The sequence below is a fragment of the Eleutherodactylus coqui genome, chromosome 5 (genome assembly GCF_035609145.1).
Source record: "Eleutherodactylus coqui strain aEleCoq1 chromosome 5, aEleCoq1.hap1, whole genome shotgun sequence".
Lineage (NCBI taxonomy): Eukaryota > Metazoa > Chordata > Amphibia > Anura > Eleutherodactylidae > Eleutherodactylus > Eleutherodactylus coqui.
In genome coordinates, this window is record NC_089841.1 from 150,333,256 (window position 1) to 150,353,564 (window position 20,309).

Consider the following 20,309-nt stretch of genomic DNA (forward strand, 5'->3'; position numbering starts at 1 on the left):
CATATTTTGAGTGTTTTTAAATATATATTCATGTACTTTCACCATTTATCTGTTATGAACAGTATTACCACTGCCTATTTTGTTTATGTTCCACCTCCTCGAAAGCCCTCATGGTGAAGTTCCGGTTTACTTCATTCACATTGAAAATGCTTGGTAAGATGGCTCTACATCCTTGCTACCAGCTGAATAACATACCTAATATGCTGGCTGGCTAAAGAACTCATATTGATATACTGAGCTTTGTTGTATGATGTTTGTACCACCTTTCATAAATTGTCGCAGGAGCTTGTGCAAAGCACCACATTTATAATTACACTATCCTACCAAAAGTAGTTGGACACCTGAGCAAGGATCAAAAGTAATATTTATTGTCATATGTTAATACTTAGTGAGGCTTCCTTTTGCCCTAATGACATTGGATACTCTCCGCGGTATACTATCTACTAATGTCTGATACCCTTCAGCTGTGATTTCCTTCTTCATTCTGCAAATGTCTGGTGAGTTCTCTCAAAGAATATGCATTGGCCTTTCTACGTTGGTGCAAGGAGCATCATCATTGGACAGTTCAGCGATGGAAAAACTTTCTATAGAGTGATGAACCAGGCTACTCCATCTTCAAATCAGATGGATGTACCTGGGTGTGGAAGAGGCATAGGAAACGCCATTGTTTGAGTGTGTTGTGTCAACAGTTAAGCAATGCGGAGGTTCTCTTATGGTCTGAGGATGTTTTACATGGTATGGTGTATGTAAAAGAATCACAAGACAGTAGACCAAGAGATCACGTCATCTACAAGGTATATTGTGAAGTAGATAGATTTGTGATCTACCACAAAAAGATCTTCTGATATACAGTATGTCTAGGAAATATAACACCTTTCTAAATAAAAAAGAGAAATTAGATTAAAGGTTGATGCATTGTGAGTACATAGATATCCTGATGATCTGCCTGATGAGCAGAAGGAAACGCGTCGAAATATGAACCAATAGGAACACTCACTACATCAGAGATATAAATTACGTAGTAAAACTACAAATGGATCAATTGAATTAATTTGGAAACTCAGTGTGGATTGTTCTCCCACCAAGAAACTATACACATACTTACCTAAGGTGCCCTTCACAGACTAAACTTAACTAAAATACAAAATTTATAACTAAACTATTTGTTAAAAACATGGACACTATCGGGCACAGATGCCCCCCAAGAAATAAAAGAGGTGTGTTCCAATTCTTGGGTAAGGGCGACAGACACACATCAATAACGTACAAAAACGTGAAGTTCCGCACAAAAACGACTAATGAAACTCCAGCCAGTGAGCCTATAGTTTGCAAAATTGCAAGTCTGATGGTTACGGCTCTAGAAGAACTGGCTAGGGGTCACATTCACTGGGTTTAGACAGTGCATCTTTCTAAGCAGATGTTGTGAATACAGAGCTCACTCTATTCCTGCTGATCCGCTGACACTAAGCGGTGAAACGCATTCAAGTGAAATCATTCAAATATATAAGAGCTCAAAACTTAAAAACATCTGAGTTTTAAGATTTATCACTCTATAAACCCATTTCATAAATCCCTAAAAAATTAATGATTATCACAAAATTGAAGCTACGATAATTTGCTTCTGCCTTCTGATAGTGTCATTATTAGGGTAGTGAGACTGGTTGACATTTCCAGCGGTCTCATATACCCCGAATATAAGACATTAAATACATATTTCTCATTTAGGCAGACCTCGAATGTGACCCCTACCCACTTCTTCTAGAGCCGTAACCATCAGACTTGCAATTTTGCTAACTATAGGCTCACTGGCTGGAGTTTCATTAGTCGTTTTTGTGCGGAACTTCACGTTTTTGTACGTTATTGATGTGTGTCTGTCGCCCTTACACAAGAATTTGAACACACCTCTTTTATTTCTTGGGGAGGCATCTGTGCCCGATAGTGTCCATGTTTTTAACAAAAAGTTTACTAATAAATTTTGTATTTTAGTTAAGTCTAGTCTGTGAAGGGCATTTAATAAATTTAGACTTTTTTGCCTCTGTGAATAGTACTTACCTTAGGTGGGACAAACAGAATTGGATTGTTTTGAAGGGTTCAATCTCATATACTATTGTCTTTATAATATTTTAGGTTGATACAGATGGACTTCGAGACCCAGGTTTTAATATATACCTAATAAAAATGAAGTTTTAACAGTGTATACTGTGAAAAGTTTAGTTTCTTCTATAGATCAGTGTACTGCCCCCGTGATAGTCTTTGTATTTTATTGTAAAGTGATGTGTTTCAGTGGGAGGTACCTTTCATTATGTATGCATATATACCTCTGCTAGTAATACACACTGTCAGGCCATGAGTAAGGGCATTCAGCCAGAAATGCGTTGACTATCTTTTTTCATTTTTTGCCTGACTGTATGCTGTGCACATGTCACATATATTTGATGTTTTAAAGCTTTGAGATTTAATAAAGTATTTCAATATTATCTATCTGCGCTGGTATCCCTCTCTTTTAGTCTTTCATATGTTGCACAACAGGATTGGCTTATATAGAGTCCCAAACTGAATACTACTGAACTTCTTTAGGATGAACTGGAATTTTGGGTCAAGAAATATAAACAGCATCCACCTTCTTTGAGAGAACTTGCGAGACATTTGCAGAATGAATGGAGGGAAACAGCATCTGAAGTATATCAGATGTTAGTAGAAAGTATATCATAGACAGTGTACAATGTCAACAGAGCCAAAAGAGACCTGCTAAGTATTACCATTTGTAATTAAAGACTGCTTTTGATTCTTGGTCAGGTGTCCAATTACTTTTGGTAAGATAGTGTATTATTTAGTTTAGCTTGAAGTCAATATGAAACCAGCAGTAGAAAAGGTAAACTATGGTTCAAAAATACATCTGGGTGTATGTGAATGCAAACTTATAACAGTACTACTGTTAAAAAATTACCAGGGGTAACTACCATTTTTTGTGTATGGTAGATTCAATTTTTACACACAGAACAGGTTTTCTATCACTATTTTCTTGCAATGCACTCAATAGCAAAAATCATCAGATTACTGCCTTACTAAGTCTCTTTATGCAGTCCTGCCATTCTCAATGGCCGGTTTCACAATACAGCAGCTATCCCCAGTTGTCTGACCAACAGACTATTAAGGTGGATTCATCCAGGACAACTATCCTCTAAATAGTCGCTTAAAATAGTCTCTACAACGAGTTGTCGGCGCACGAACGACTGTTGTTTATTTGCTTTTATACAGAACAGTTGTTGTTGGCTTCTTCATTTTCACGGTTGCTGAAGCTCTCAACTCTCTGCAGACTTCATCACTCAGTTGGTGGTCATGTTTACCCAGAACAATTGTCACTTACATTTGCTTGATCGAGTGATTATTCAGAGGATAGCTGTTCTGTGTAAAGCCTTAGACGCATCATAAAAGCCGTCTGACTACACTACAAAGCAGTTAGTGACCTTGGTACCCAAAATTATGTTTGTCTCCTCTTCCTGCTGTGGAGTGTAAAGCAAAGAAACAACAGATATATATTCGACTTCTGCAAATAAGAAACAGAGCTATCTGATAACTGGAACATTCTGCTGAATTCCTTGTTTATTTTTGAAGTCAGTGTGAAACCTAAGAAATTTTTCCTTTAAGGCAGTTTCCAGGTAGAAACCAATCATGACATATCCTCAGGATAAGTAATCAATAGCTGATCGCCGGGGATCTACCGCTTGAGATCCCCTGTAATCAGCCTATTACCTGGCCCATAGTCCGTTGATCGGGGATGGACATTGTCGACCTGAAAATAGGTCACCAATAGTATTTGCCTGGAAAAACCCTTTAAGTAGTGGAATGTGATCTAAGGCCTCCCTCACATTGGCATTTGCAGAAATGCAGCATTTTTCAATGCTGCATTTATGGCTGTTTCAGCAGCGCTGGCATGTGCTTTGCCAGCATTATGGCCGCATTTTCAACATAGCTGAAAACGCAGCCAAGAAAGCTGAGGGAAAAAAAGCAATACTCACCTAGCAGGCGCCGTCCCTCCCACTGCTTTCCTGGCATGCTTCCCTGCACTTGTCCGCGCCATCACAGCATATCTTGCTGGTAACGGGGTTTAAAGACCCCGCCTCCAGCAAGAGATTGCTCTGATTAATTCATCAAGTGCTGGCTCAGCAAATAAAAGCCACTGCTCGATGCACCAGACCAGTCACAGACATTCATTGAAGTGCAGGGAAACATGCCCGGAGAGCAGTGGGAGGGACCTGGATGGCCCCTGCTAGGTGAGTATTGCTTCTTTTTTTTCATTTAGTGTGGCTAGGGCGGATTTTTGGGGTAGAACTTATATTTCAAGCCACCTCCACCAAAATCAGGGTGCGTTTAACGCTACCAAAATATATTACCAAGTTGTACTGCATTTTCAGCAGCCCTGAAAATACTACCCATTCAGTTCAATGGGCGACGCAGCGCTGAAAACGGCCAAAAATAAAACATACATCGCTATCAAAGCACAGCGTTTTGACACTTGTGTGAACAGCCCCATTGAAATGAATGGGAGCGTTGTACAGCGTTTAGTGCAGCACTGAAAACGCAGCACTAAACGCTGTACAAAAATGCTTGTGTGAGGGAGGCCTAATGTATGGAGCAGTAACATGGCTCCTTTGGGGTACATGGCGCCCTACTGTACCCCATATGCCTCCCATTTCATACGTAGGAGCCCTACAGAAAAAAAACATGGCAGACTCCACTAGATGCCACAACACAATGCTATCCTGCCCTAGGATCATTGCTACTAGGAAACAATACTGCATATACGGTGGAAATATGCAGTGCAGAGAAAAACACTATATGGCAGCTCATGAGGTGCCTATAGCTGTCGCTTTCTCACAGTTTGGACAATTCCAGGCTGCAACAAGCTCTGTTTTACACTTCGATGCAAATTCGCACACCAAAAAAAAGCTTATTGTGCATTTCTGTGCCCAGAAATAATTATAGGATATGTTCCCTGAAAAATGAAAATTACTGCGTTTATGGTGGTCATTCATCATTTGTTCATACTTGAAAGCGTTGCTAAATATTAACAGAAAGTTAAAAATAGGCATGCAAATAGTTCTCTACTATATCCAGCTCCATTTTTAACTCCATAAACCAAGGAAGACCATGTAACTGGTGTTTCTAGGCAGATGGGATGTGACATGCTCACGTCTTTTACGTCTCCTTCATCCAGAAACAACAACTCCTTCAAAGTTTTCTGGTCAAGGGAATTAAATAATGTGATTGGAGCACGGTTTTCACTTCTGATACAACTACTATGGACAAAGTTCTACTGCCCAGAAAAAAACAGAATATGCAACAGCACCCCTCAAAAGCCCGTAGTCCGGGGTGGGAGAGAGAAAAAAAGCAGCAACAATAATGTCGTGCACGCTGGGTCTGAGCCCAGACTTTTCAATGGGCCCAATGGATATCAAATATGCAAACAACAGAGGGGCCAGCAGTCGTACAAAAGGTGCTTGATGTAAGGAGGAGATCCACCGCGTAGTAGAGAGGTAGAAAAAAGCGTACCTTTATTAGATATCCCAGATAAAACACGGACAGCAACGTTTCGGCTATAAGTTAGCCTTTGTCAAGCTTGACAAAGGCTAACTTATATCTAATAAAGGTACGCTTTTTTCTACCTCTCTAACTACGCGGTGGATCTCCTCCTTACATCAAGCACCTTTTGTACGTGCTGCTGGCCCCTCTGTTGTTTGCAAAGTTTTACTGCCCATGACATTTAATTCATCCTAACATCCTGAGCATTTATTGATGTACAGTATATATGTGCATATGGCCAGAAACAAGGCTTTGTGTGCACCAATTACCTCTTACGTGTAGGAAGATGAAAAGGGGGTTATAGACAACACCTAGGTTTACTTGTATATTTTTTCTGCAAAGTCCTCACTAGACTACTTATATTGTACCAAGCAAATAATAAAATAGTCACCTACTTATAACGATCATCTTTCATGAACAGCCATGTCTCCAGTCTTCATAGTTAAGGTTATGAAATACTGTGCAGGTTGTGAAACCTCATTCCAACTGCTTGGTGATCACCAGTCCTCTTACCTTAAGGGTGTTGTGTGACGTAACACTGACACGTCTTCTGCCGCCATCTTCTAGTTGCATCTCTGAATAAAGGTCCTCCTCATCTTCTTCCAAGATGTCTGATAAATCAGAGCCCCTACTGCTTTCAGTATGATAGTCATCACCAGGACAGTAATGTGGCTGTTCAGTTCAAATAGATAGAAACACAAGTTATCTATTCATGATATTTTAAAGCACATTTTTATTAAGACTAAACTATACATTTTTGATGCCATAACTTGGAGACCAAGAAAATCAAACAAAATGATAATGGCTTTCTGTGATCAATGCCATTATATAACAACTCTATAGCCATATATTACCAAGTCATTTTTTATGAAATATTTCACAACTTAACCAGATGAAGAATATCATCACTCTTCTGTATTTGACTATAAGGGTAAATAGGTTTATAAATTTATAGCAGGTGTCCAGAACATTTTAAGTTCTCTCTGGGTACTGCTGACTGCTTTTTAGTTTTGCCCCATTATGGCACAGCTATTACTGAATCTATGTAGGGGTAGGGGGATAGCTGCCTAGAGCATCATTGAGGGGGAAACAAAATTTATGGATTAAGAAACATTAGTCTGCTTGTTAGATAGGGTCATCAACCAACCCTGCTTTGAGAACTACACGTATGTGGACCAATTGTGTTGGAGGGTAATAGGGACTATGCATTATAAGTTATGAGTAAAAACATGTCGAAGGTTTAGGGTAGTATGCTTCTTCACTCATTTTCGGTATACCTATGTATTTTGGAACAGACATGTTTCTTCTTATGCCCGGGGGTTTTCCGAAAAGCATAGGAACCCTTTTGGACCTTAGTTGCTCCTGTAGGTGCTGAGTAACATCACCAGCTTTCTAGTTGCGGGACGTAAGTAGTCGCTGCCGGCCGAAGCAGCTCTCTTGTCTGTTTCTTCCCTCCAACTGTTCATTCAGGCAATTTCTCTGTTAGACTTCCCCAGGGAAACATTAGTTGAGCGGCAGTATCACACGTTTATGCTCAGCACGTTCCGTATGCTGTCTACTCCCATATACTACTTCATCTATGGAATACACAGTCCCATGCACTATAGTGTAAGTACAGTATAGATACCTATTACCATTTGCTGCTGCTCTATTAATTTGTGTATTCAGTTTACTATTTGATTATCTTATTTTATTTTATTCTACTACTCTCTTATTGGTTTACGGCCACTATATACTTATATTGAATACCGGGAGCATATTTTTGGGCTGTGTATGTGGAGATTTACTATTTATGAGTAGTTTTTCACCCATTTGCTCACAGACTTGTTGTTATAATGTATCAGGCACCTTTCTCCCTGCTTTATCTCCTGTATGCTATGCTAACTTGCCCATGATGCATCAGCATAGATTTGCATAACCAGTGTCGTGTGCCTGCATCTTTGCAGGCCAGTGTCATCTGTGCCTGCAGGGAGGACAGTGTGATTATCACCATTCATTATACTCACTTAAATAAACTATAGACCTACAAGTATACAGTCAGGAGAATGAGCTGTGATGCTGCATAATAACTGTGCAAAAGGAGCTGTGCGTTCATCCTCAGTAACTGTGATAGGAGTTTGTCCTTCACTCCATTCATTCAGAGCCTGTGTGGTACAATCTATCAATTTTTTACACACAGGAATTATGCAGACTGAAAAAATGACTCCTTGAGAGAACATAAAGTCAAGTAATTCTCAGCTGGTCAGAATGAGATCACAAGACCCACCTGAGATGAAGGACTCCAGGAAGTTTCAGGTAGAAAGGAATAAATAACCAAGGTAACACTAGCTGATCTATTATACTGGGGGACTAGTTACATAATGAATGCTGGAGTGGTCCTTTAAATGAAAGACTGCCCAGCGATTGTGATTAACTTTAGAGACCAAGGGTTTGGGCAAAGAGGTTTTCTGAACCCCCTATTTTGGGTACAGATTATCTACCCCTGAATCTGTGACTTCAACTAAGCAGCAGTCACAGATAGGAGCTGAATATGTGCAGTACAGTAGTTTGTAAGCCATTTCCTGCCTTATCAGAGGCTTCGACTTCTAATCTCTACCTTCTGCATGCTTCACACTGTAGCTCTGCTTGTAAAGATTGAGTATTATGTATAAAAACAACATCACCTAGAAATGCATGTAATTCTAAGGGCGGCTTCAGGCGGGCGTCTGCGCAAATATACATCGCTTAGCACAACATATTTGCGCAGTGAAGGAGGTTGATTGGCATTAGAGATGAGCGAGCACCAAAATGCTCGGGTGCTCGTTACTCGGAACAAACTTTTCGCGATGCTCGAGGGTTCGTTTTGAATAACGAACCCCATTGAAGTCAATGGGCGACCCGAGCATTTTTGTATTTCGCCGATGCTCGCTAAGGTTTTCATGTGTGAAAATCTGGGCAATTCAAGAAAGTGATGGGAACGACACAGCAACGGATAGGGCAGGCGAGGGGCTACGTGTTGGGCTGCATCTCAAGTTCACAGGTCCCACTATTAAGCCACAATAGCGGCAAGAGTGGGCCCCCTCCCCTCCCAACAACTTTTACTTCTGAAAAGCCCTCATTAGCATGGCATACCTTTGCTAAGCACCACACTAGCTACAACAAAGCACAATCACTGCCTGGATGACACTCCGCTGCCACTTCTCCTGGGTTACATGCTGACCAACCGCCCCCCCTCCCCCCCACAGCGCACACCAAAGTGTCCCTGCGCAGCCTTCAGCTGCCCTAATGCCACACCACCCTCATGTCTATTTAGAAGTGCGTCTGCCATGAGGAGGAACCGCAGGCACACACTGCAGAGGGGTTGGCACGGCTAGGCAGCGACCCTCTTTAAAAGGGGCGGGGCGATAGCCCACAATGCTGTACAGAAGCAATGAGAAATAGAATCCTGTGCCACCGCCATCAGGAGCTGCACACGTGGGCATAGCAATGGGGAACCTATGTGCCACACACTATTCATTCTGTCAAGGTATCTGCATGCCCCAGTCAGACTGGTAATATGTACCTTAACAGTAACCGCATTGGTGGTAATGTGGTGGTGACTGCGGACCTAGTAGCGCGGTTTTATTTTGTTGGTTTTCGGAATGTGGCCAGGATTAAGTGGGCCGTGGCGGGGGGATGTTTTTGAGGCAGTACGTGTCCTCTCCACGTGTCCGTGGTTATATGCACCTTAACACTAACCGCGTTGGTGGTAATGTGGTGGTGACTGCGGACCTAGTAGCGCGGTTTTATTTTGTTGGTTTTCGGAATGTGGCCAGGATTAAGTGGGCCATGGTGGGGGGGCTCTCTTGTAGTGTCGGTAAAGGTGAAATTCTTGGACTGGCACCAGACGAACCAATGCAAAGGCATTTGCCAAGAATGTTTTCCCTGTTGGAGGAGGAGGGGGATGTTTTTGAGGCACTACGTGTCCTCTCCACGTGTCCGTGGTTATATGCAGCTTAACAGTAACCGCGTTGGTGGGAAATGGCCTCGCCGCCATCATGTCTTTGGGAAGCCTCTGTTTCCACACCCCAGAGACATACCATTAGCAGCGGTATAGGCAGAGCCCAGAATTCGTAACATTTCAGCCGTAGCATTAGGACAGGCCCCACTAACACATCACTAGCAGCATTATAGCGGGAGCGCAGTCTTCGTTCCATGTCAGCAATAGTAGCACTCAAGACAGGCCCCAGTAACAATTCCGAAGCAGCAGTATAGCGGGAGCGCAGTCTTCGTTCCATGTCAGTAATAGTAGCACTCAAGACAGGCCCCAGTAACAATTCCGAAGCAGCAGTATAGCGGGAGCGCAGTCTTCGTTCCATGTCAGTAATAGTAGCACTCAAGACAGGCCCCAGTAACAATTCCGAAGCAGCAGTATAGCGGGAGCGCAGTCTTCGTTCCATGTCAGTAATAGTAGCACTCAAGACAGGCCCCAGTAACAATTCCGAAGCAGCAGTATAGCGGGAGCGCAGTCTTCGTTCCATGTCAGTAATAGTAGCACTCAAGACAGGCCCCAGTAACAATTCCGAAGCAGCAGTATAGTGGGAGCACAGTCTTAGTTCCATTTCAGTAGCTGCAGTATAGCCAAGGCCCAAGTAACATTTATGTAGCTAAAGTGTAGGCCAACCCCACACACACTTCTGTACCATGAGTGCAGGCGAAGAACATACAAATTGCTATGATTACACTGTAGGTGAGGGCCCCAAAAAATTGGTGTACCAACAGTACTAATGTACCTCAGTAAAAATTGGCCATGCCCAACCAAGATGGCAGGTGAAACCCATTAAACGAAAAATTGGTTCAAGTTAAAGTTTCAACGCTTTTAAGAGCATTGAAACATATAAAAATTGTTTTGAAAAATTAGATGAGTGAGCCTTGTGGCCCTAAGAAAAATTGCCCGTTCAGCGTGATTACGTGAGGTTTCAGGAGGAGGAGCAGGAGGAGGAGGAGGAATATCAGACACAGATTGATGAAGCAGAAATGTCCCCGTTTTGGATGGTGAGAGAGAACGTAGCTTCCATCCGCGGGTGCAGCCTACGTATTGCTTACGTATCGCTGCTGTCCGCTGGTGGAGAAGAGAAGTCTGGGGAAATCCAGGCTTTGTTCATCTTGATGAGTGTTAGCCTGTCGGCACTGTCGGTTGACAGGCGGGTACGCTTATCTGTGATGATTCCCCCAGCCGCACTAAACACCCTCTCCGACAAGACGCTAGCCGCAGGACAAGCAAGCACCTCCAGGGCATACAGCGCGAGTTCAGGCCACGTGTCCAGCTTCGACACCCAGTAGTTGTAGGTGGCAGAGGCGTCACGGAGGACGGTCGTGCGATCCGCTACGTACTCCCTCACCATCCTTTTACAGTGCTCCCGCCGACTCAGCCTTGACTGGGGAGCGGTGACACAGTCTTGGTGGGGAGCCATAAAGCTGTCCAGGCCCTTAAAGACTGTTGCACTGCCTGGGCTGTACATGCTGCTCGATCTCCGCACCTCCCCTGCTACCTGGCCCTCGGAACTGCGCCTTCTGCCACTAGTGCTGTTGGATGGGAATTTTACCATCAGCTTGTCCGCCAGGGTCCTGTGGTATAGCAACACTCTCGAACCCCTTTCCTCTTCGGGAATGAGACTGGGAAGGTTCTCCTTATAGCGTGGGTCGAGCAGTGTGTACACCCAGTAATCCGTAGTGGCCAGAATGCGTGCAACGCGAGGGTCACGAGAAAGGCATCCTAACATGAAGTCAGCCATGTGTGCCAGGGTACCCGTACGCAACACATGGCTGTCTTCACTAGGAAGATCACTTTCAGGATCCTCCTCCTCCTCCTCCTCAGGCCATACACGCTGAAAGGATGACAGGCAAGCAGCAGGGGCACGGTCAGCAGTGGGCCAAGCTGTCTCTTCCCCCTCCTCCTCATCCTCCTCATGCTCCTCCTCCTCCTGAATGCGCTGAGATATAGACAGGAGGGTGCTCTGACTATCCAGCGACATACTGTCTTCCCCCGCCTCCGTTTCCGAGCGCAAAGCGGCTGCCTTTATGGTTTGCAGGGAACTTCTCAAGATGCATAGCAGAGGAATGGTGACGCTAATGATTGCAGCATCGCCGCTCACCACCTGGGTAGACTGCTCAAAGTTTCCAAGGACCTGGCAGATGTCTGCCAACCAGGCCCACTCTTCTGAAAAGAATTGAGGAGGCTGACTCCCACTGCGCCGCCCATGTTGGAGTTGGTATTCCACGATAGCTCTACACTGCTCATAGAGCCTGGCCAACATGTGGAGCGTAGAGTTCCACCGTGTTGGCACGTCGCACAGCAGTCGGTGCACTGGCAGATTAAAGCGATGTTGCAGGGTGCGCAGGGTGGCAGCGTCCGTGTGGGACTTGCGGAAATGTGCGCAGAGCCGGCGCACCTTTCCGAGCAGGTCTGACCAGCGTGGGTAGCTTTTCAGAAAGCGCTGAACCACCAAATTAAAGACGTGGGCCAGGCATGGCACGTGCGTGAGGCTGCCGAGCTGCAGAGCCGCCACCAGGTTACGGCCGATGTCACACACGACCATGCCCGGTTGGAGGCTCAGCGGCGCAAGCCAACGGTCGGTCTGCTCTGTCAGACCCTGCAGCAGTTCGTGGGCCGTGTGCCTGCTATCTCCTAAGCTGAGTAGTTTCAGCACGGCCTGCTGACGCTTGCCCACCGCTGTGCTGCCACGCCGCGCAACACCGACTGCTGGCGACGTCCTGCTGCTGCTGACACATCTAGATTGCGAGACAGAGGTTGAGGAGGAGGAGGAGGAGGAGGAGGGTGCTTTAGTGGACGAAGCATACACCGCCGAACATACCAGCACCGAGCTAGGGCCCGCAATTCTGGGGGTGGGTAGGACGTGAGCGGTCCCAGGCTCTGACTCTGTCCCAGCCTCCACTAAATTCACCCAATGTGCCGTCAGGGAGATGTAGTGGCCCTGCCCGCCTGTGCTTGTCCACGTGTCCGTAGTTAAGTGGACCTTGCCACTAACCGCATTGGTGAGGGCGCGTACAATGTTGCGGGAGACGTGGTCGTGCAGGGCTGGGACGGCACATCGGGAAAAGTAGTGGCGACTGGGAACTGAGTAGCGCGGGGCCGCCGCCGCCATCATAGCTTTGAAAGCCTCTGTTTCCACAACCCTATACGGCAGCATCTCAAGGCTGATAAATTTGGCTATGTGGACGGTTAACGATTGAGCGAGCGGGTGCGTGGCGGCGTACTTGCGCTTGCGCTCCAACACTTGCGCTAGCTACGGCTGGACTGTGCGGTGCGAGACATTGGTGGATGGGGCCGAGGACAGCGGAGGTGAGGGTGTGGGTGCAGGCCAGGAGACGGTTGTGCCTGTGTCCTGAGAGGGGGGTTGTATCTCAGTGGCAGGTTGGGGCACAGGGGGAGAGGCAGGGGTGCAAACCGGAGGCGCTGAACGGCCTTCGTCCCACCTTGTGGGGTGCTTGGCCATCATATGTCTGCGCATGCTGGTGGTGGTGAGGCTGTTGGTGGTGGCTCCCCGGCTGATCTTGGCGCGACAAAGGTTGCACACCACTGTTCGTCGGTCCCAGGCGTCTCTGTGAAAAACTGCCAGACCTTTGAGCACCTCGGCCTCTGCAGGGTGGCATGGCGCGAGGGGGCGCTTTGGGAAACAGTTGGTGGATTATTCAGTCTGGCCCTGCCTCTACCCCTGGACACCGCACTGCCTCTTGCAACCTGCCCTGCTGCTGCCTCCCCCTCTGAAGACCTGTCCTGAGTAGGCGTTGCACACCAGGTGGGGTCAGTCACCTCATCGTCCAGCTGCTCTTCCTCCGAATCCTCTGTGCGCTCCTCCCTCGCACTTACTGCCCTTACTACTACCTCACTGCAAGACAACTGTGTCTCATCGTCATCGTCCTCCTCACCCACTGAAAGGTCTTGAGACAGTTGGCAGAAGTCCCCAGCCTCATCCCCCGGACCCCGGGAACTTTCCAATGGTTGGGCATCAGTGACGATAAACTCCTCTGGTGGGAGAGGAACCACTGCTGTCCAATCTGAGCAGGGGCCCGAGAACAGTTCCTGAGAGTCTTCCCGCTCCTGAGCATGTGTCATTGTAGTGGAGTGAGGAGGCTGGGAGGAAGGAGGAGCAGCAGACAGAGGATTCGGATTTGCAGCACTGGACGGCGCAGAACTCTGGGTGGATGATAGCTTGCTGGAAGCACTTTCTGCCATCCAGGACAGGACCTGCTCACACTGCTCATTTTCTAATAAAGGTCTCCCGCGTGGACCCATTAATTGTGCGATGAATGTGGGGACGCCAGAAACGTGCCTCTCTCCTAATCGCGCAGCAGTCGGCTGCGACACACCTGGATCAGGAGCTCGGCCTGTGCCCACACCCTCACTTGGGCCTACGCGTCCTCGGCCGCGTCCACGTCCTCTAGCCCTACCCCTACCCCTACCCCTCAGCATGCTGTATTACCAGTGATTTCACAGCCAGGAAATAAATTGGCGCAAGCCTGCAGGCCAAATAGAATTTTTTCCCTGCTTTTTACAAGGAACACCCACACTGCGTGTATTCAATGAATACTAAGTTTAATAACTGTGTTGTGGCCCTGCCAATTTGTCCCAGAACTGCAGTGATGCAAAGTAATTCGCTACCTACAGCAGATCAGGGATTTCCCATGCAGGAAAAAAATTGCCGCACGCCTGCGGTAAAACGTAGCTGACTGCGTCTGATTTTTTCTGAACGTTCAGCGCACAGCACACACGTACACAGAGCCCTGAGTACTGTAAGAGGCAGGCCAAATAGAATTTTTTCCCTGCTTTTTACAAGGAACACCCACACTGCGTGTATTCAATGAATACTAAGTTTAATAACTGTGTTGTGGCCCTGCCAATTTGTCCCAGAACTGCAGTGATGCAAAGTAATTCGCTACCTACAGCAGATCAGGGATTTCCCATGCAGGAAAAAAATTGCCGCACGCCTGCGGTAAAACGTAGCTGACTGCGTCTGATTTTTTCTGAACGTTCAGCGCACAGCACACACGTACACAGAGCCCTGAGTACTGTAAGAGGCAGGCCAAATAGAATTTTTTCCCTGCTTTTTACAAGGAACACCCACACTGCGTGTATTCAATGAATAATGTATGTCTTCTGGCCCTGCCTACACAATTCTATCCCTGAAGTATTAATGCCGGGTGCAATGCTCTGCACAGCCGGTTTTGAGAAAAAAAAAAAAATGCAACACTGCTAACAGCAGCCTGGACAGTACTGCACACGGATAGATGTGGCCCTAGAAAGGACCGTTGGGGTTCTTGAAGCCTACACTAACTCCTAACACTCTCCCTGCCTAACCCCCACTTCTGTCCCTATTGCAGGGCGCAATGCTCTGCAGATCCAATTTTGGAAAAAAAAAAAAAAAATACTGTGCTAACACAGTACTGCACACTAGTAGATGTGGCCCTAAGAAGGGCCGTTGGGGTTCTTGAAGCCTACACTAACTCCTAACGCTCTCCCTACAGCAGCTCCAGCATGATAGTACTTTCCCTCAGCTAAGTCACAAGGCATGTGTGGCGAGCCGCGGGAGGGGCCGATTTTTATACTCGGGTGACATCAGATCTCCCCAGCCACTCACAGCAGGGGGGTGGTATAGGGCTTGAACGTCACAGGGGGAAGTTGTAATGCCTTCCCTGTCTTTCAATTGGCCAGAAAAGCGCGCTAACGTCTCAGAGAGGAAACTGAAAGTAACCGGAACACCGCGTGGTACTCGTTACGAGTAACGAGCATCCCGAACACCCTAATATTCGCACGAATATCAAGCTCGGACGAGTACGTTCGCTCATCTCTAATTGGCATATCTATGGATAAAACTGTACTTTTTGCGCACACAGGGCCCGTTCATATGCACACGCGACACCCCACCCACACCCGGCTCTGATTTAAAATGAGGTCCAGATGTGTTCAATTTTTCACGGAATTCCACATTTGTGCACCTCCTATATACTTCCATGGGGCCCTTTGGTATGCAAATACGCAGAAAGATAGAACAGGTACTAATTTTTTGGACCAAAATGCCTGCAAAAGAATTGTTAATAGAAACGAACCCACTGACATCAATGGTTTCTATTCCCTGCATATTGCGCATGTTAATTCGGCATGTGCAATGGGCCATGCAAGTACATCTGTGTGACGCCCCACTAATAAAGCAAATCACCAGAGAGAATATTAAAAATATAATTTACATATACTGAGCCAATCAAGTTTCAATGGGTTCCTCTTAAAACTCCAATTTTAATTGCACCACTCCGTAGGTAATGTCTGACTTCCTCAGAATACCGATGTTCACAGTTTTCTGTGCCTTTAAACATGGGTCAATATACCTTAGCTGCCTTCAGTTGAGGTATTTCCAGGGACGTTGGTTTGCTCCTAACATACTGAGCGGCTCCCGGGGAACAAGGCTACTGGAAGTCTTAGCATTGTCAAACGAATCATTTCTGCTTCAGATTCATCATGATGCTGTGACTAATCACTAGTTAAAATGCTGACAAATGTTACTTATTCCTAATTGAATTACACAATTATTACCATGATAATTTACCACCAATTAAGTTTCCCTTTTCCCAGTTGCTTATCCTCAATAAATTCTGTAACAGACAGATGAAAAGGGGCAGATGTTTTACTCATTACATCTCAATTAACTATCTATTTGTGGCCCTCAGAATGATACCACGCAAGACTTTGTAGAACACATCAATCATGAATTTGATTAATCATTCAAGTCAAAAAATACAGTGTCAAAATAAAAGATGGCCATTCCAGTCTGCGGGGACATTAACATGTAGGTTCCCTTAAGTATTGGGGAAGTGTATAAATAGCATTCTCTAATATATGTATTTGAGATTTTATTGTAGGCGGATGAGGACTGAGGTTATCCGAACGGAGAAATCCAGTCAAAACAATCATCTGATACAGACATATGAGGAGATGACATTCGTGAAGTCTGTCATCTCTGATTTTCCAAGCGAAAAAACTCTATATAGAGACCGGAAAGCCCCTTGCATTGCTTGGAGATTTCTGCTACAGGACGTTTGGTTCAATACTTTAAGTAAACATAGTATTCTAGACTGAAAGTCAAATGTCCATCTAGTTGAGCCTCCCCAATTCTCAAACTGAATTAAGTGGCCGCAGCACTGTGATACATTTACTATTGTTCTTTGCAAAGTGGCGTAAACAGCTGTCTATTGCATAGGGATTTGCTGCACAGCTTCATTCCAGCGAATGTGGCATCTTCATTCTTAGGATTGGTGGCGGTCCCAGATGCCATTCTCTTTTAGAATGGAAAACGCATTTTCAGATCACAGACTTCACCAATGTGATATTTGCACAGGTTAATACAGTAAAACATACACGAAGATTACTTTGATAGAGATTTATAGCCTAGGCTGTAAACCAGTGATGAAAGTGATGGACTGAGAGTGAGTCAGCCAGTTCTTTATTGGTGATACAGAACTGAATCCAGTGTCAGTCACATTTACTCATCTTGGACATGCTCAGCTTGGCAGTACTTTGAGACGCAGATTGTAGTTAATGCAATCAAAAGAGCATGACCTAAGATACTAGGTACTTTATTTTTCATTGGTCGCCCCTTAACCGTCTGTTTATTTAGTCTGCATAAGGTCTTTTAAAAACATTCTAAAATTACCTGCTTTCCAAGCTCAGAGCCCTTCAGGAACTCATCAACAGAAGCTCCTTTTCTTTTTATGTGTGGAGAATCATAACCATCCTCTTCTTCATCAGAGTTATCATGTATTGCATTACTCCTCTCACTGAATAGGTTCCTTTTCTCATTCTGTGGTAGAAAAATTAAAGTAAGAGCAAATAGAAATGTAAGGCATCGTTCACACCCTCTAATCCTGCTAAGTAAAGGATTCTTGGACACATTTTGCACAAAGAGTGACGGTGAAACTTTTTAAAGAATACTTTAGAACTGAATGATAGATCAGAAAGTGAATCCACCGTACAAGTTGAGACTGTTAATAATAAGCGAACATTTGGAACTGAGTAAACCCATCCAATGAATTAAAATTCACTGACTAGATGCTAAAAACACATTTTTATTAATAAATACCTAAAAACAGGCATGTAAGCACCCATCCATGGTCAAACCAACACAAGCAAAAGGGTTGTCTATACTCTGTATAGAGGAAAAAAACTTTTTCTTTCTTGTGTGTGTGTGTGGGGTGGGGTGTTAGAGAACCGCACCAGTAAAGTTAGAAAGAGAGGTGTGGATTGATTAGACAGTAGTTAGCATCAATCTTAGTTCTAAGAAGCCTGTTAGGACCAGTAATACAGGAGCTTATTGGGATTGAGGGTCTGATTAACCCATTCACAATTCCCTTCAAATCCCATTTGGGGTAGTGAAGCAATATCACGAGGGTCCCAGGCTCCCACCCTACAGTCATATTAGGGTAGAGTCTATTTTAGGATCAAGGTAAATTAAGGAATAGGTTCTAAGTAATACCATCTCTCCTGTTCCAGGTGGATGATACCCACTCACTTTTGTGGGGCACCACCACCAGCAGATTTTTCTAACACTACATGAGGTGATTTAGGTCCCTGATGATCATACCTCTATTGAAAGTCATCATAAGTGTTAGTAGTCAATTGGGCAATACTTGTAGACCCTATTGGCACTAAGGCTGAACCTACCAATAACTATTGGACTGAATAGTCAATATTGATCCCTCTTCACTAATCAGAAAATATAGGCTTGATTGTTACGTAGTAATTAGAGGTTGGTGTCTTCAACAATAACCCTTTTGTTTGTGTTGGTTTGTCCATGGATGGGTGCTTACATTCCTGTTTTTAGATATTTATTAATAAAAATGTGTTTTTTAGCGTCTAGTCAGTGAATTATAAGTCTTCACAAAGTTAGGCTGCTACTGCCTCAGTGATAGCATCCACTGAATTAAGAGGGACCTGTCTCATTTAAAATGCAGCTGAATCTGTGGGCAGCATGTTAAAGAGCAAGAAGAGCTAAGAAGATTCTTCTACATGATTACAGGAAAAGATTCAGTAGAACTGTCAATTTCTTAAATTAAACCTCTGTTTAATTCTGGGTTTAGAGGTCCAGTGGCCGGACACCAGTGATTGACAGCCCTCCTAATATGATTGCGTATACAGAGATAGCTATACATCTCTAAGCAGAGATTTCCATTGGACCTCTAAACCCAAAATGAGCAGATAGGACCGCCCACTGGACCTCTAAACCCAGAATCAACATTCTAAATATAAATATACATATAAATATATATATATATATATATATGTGTGTGTGTGTGTATTTGTGTGTATATGTATATACACACATAATAATCTTTATTTGTATAGCGCCAACTTATTCCGCACATAAAATCAGCCTGCTCGGTTTCATTTTGCTCTAAAACATGGTACTTGTAGATTGCACTACATTTTTAACATGACAGCTTCCTTTAATGTAAAACTACATCAGTTTTAGTGATATAAATATTTTTAGGGCCCAGACACACTTTTCCTTTCATATGGCTCTGTCAGACTCTATAGGTACAGAGTTATTTTCCCTTCAAAGTTGTGCAAAGTTTATGAAAGAAGAAAAAGACACATCTAATAACAATGCGTAAATTACCCTTGTACTCTCGGCAACCCTTTGTGCTGCTTCTCTTGCCATTGCTTTGGCCATTGTGTTAGAAATGGGTGCACCTTGAGGTTGTGGAAGTATCCGCTGAGGAGACGGAGACCTTCTACCGTGACCTGGACTATGAAAATTTGATGTTGGAGGTTCCAATGTATGCCCATGGATGTGAGACACTGTATGGGAATGGTCCCAAGCATCATCCATTTTTCTGTGGGGACATACATGTTCATCTTTGGTATCTGGTACCCCAGCACTAGCTAATGGCTTGCATTTAGGCATAGTCCTTGGATGTTGATGTGCTGGAGTCGTCAGTAAATCAGGTGGAATGACAGCAGAGCAGGAGTCTTCAGATTCCCCTTGTGCTGACAAGGTCCTCACTGTAACTTCCTTGGCATCCAAATTAAGTATTTTCATGAGGTCCACCACAATGTTCTCAGCTGCGGGAAACACAACTTCTGCCACCTGACAACAAAATAGAAGGTAATAAGAAAAAAATAAAAACAATATTGTTTTCTTAATCTTGCTGACAAACACAGGTCATCCTACTCTGATGAAGAAGGGATGTTGAGTATTTAAAAAGCAATAATTATGTAAAACAATGGTGTAGGTCAATCCAAAATACTAAAAGAAAAGAAAAAAACATGGCAAATCACCAAAATAAACATCGGAACTGAAAGAGTGGTGAATGCACTGGTAATAGAGACCTTCAGGCTAAAAAATACAAAAGTAAAAGCGGAAATACCAGCTCACTAGGTATCTTGTATATAAATTGAATATTGGCTTATTTAAAATCCCCAAATATGTAATAATAAGCTTGTATGTACCAAATACAAGTAGCCTTAAATTACAACAAGATATATATCCATAAATGACAGGGGCTGAATGATTGTGGTTGAAACCGAATGAGCCAACAATGGCTTTTATGCCGCACACCCTCCCGACAAGCCCTGCCCACTTTCCCCTGAAGGTGGTGAGGGCAGCGCAGAAGGCTGAAATGTCGCAAAATTCTGTGATTTTTGTATGGCAGTTTTCTGGTGTAAAGCCTTTATAAATGTACCTCCTTAAACTAAA

The 20,309-nt window shown here is 44.4% G+C and overlaps 1 protein-coding gene across 3 annotated transcripts in view; it reads right to left on the minus strand.

The window, feature by feature from the left end:
- RIMBP2 (RIMS binding protein 2) overlaps nt 1–20,309 on the minus strand; it is a 345,228-nt gene that overhangs the window by 42,230 nt on the left and 282,689 nt on the right. For all 3 annotated transcript variants that reach the window (XM_066603410.1, XM_066603408.1, XM_066603409.1), the window contains 3 exons: nt 19,230–19,700; nt 17,268–17,414; nt 6,097–6,255 (listed from right to left, as the gene is read on the minus strand). In XM_066603410.1, the coding sequence (XP_066459507.1) occupies nt 6,097–6,255; nt 17,268–17,414; nt 19,230–19,700 (777 nt within the window). The remainder of the gene's footprint in view (nt 1–6,096; nt 6,256–17,267; nt 17,415–19,229; nt 19,701–20,309) is intronic.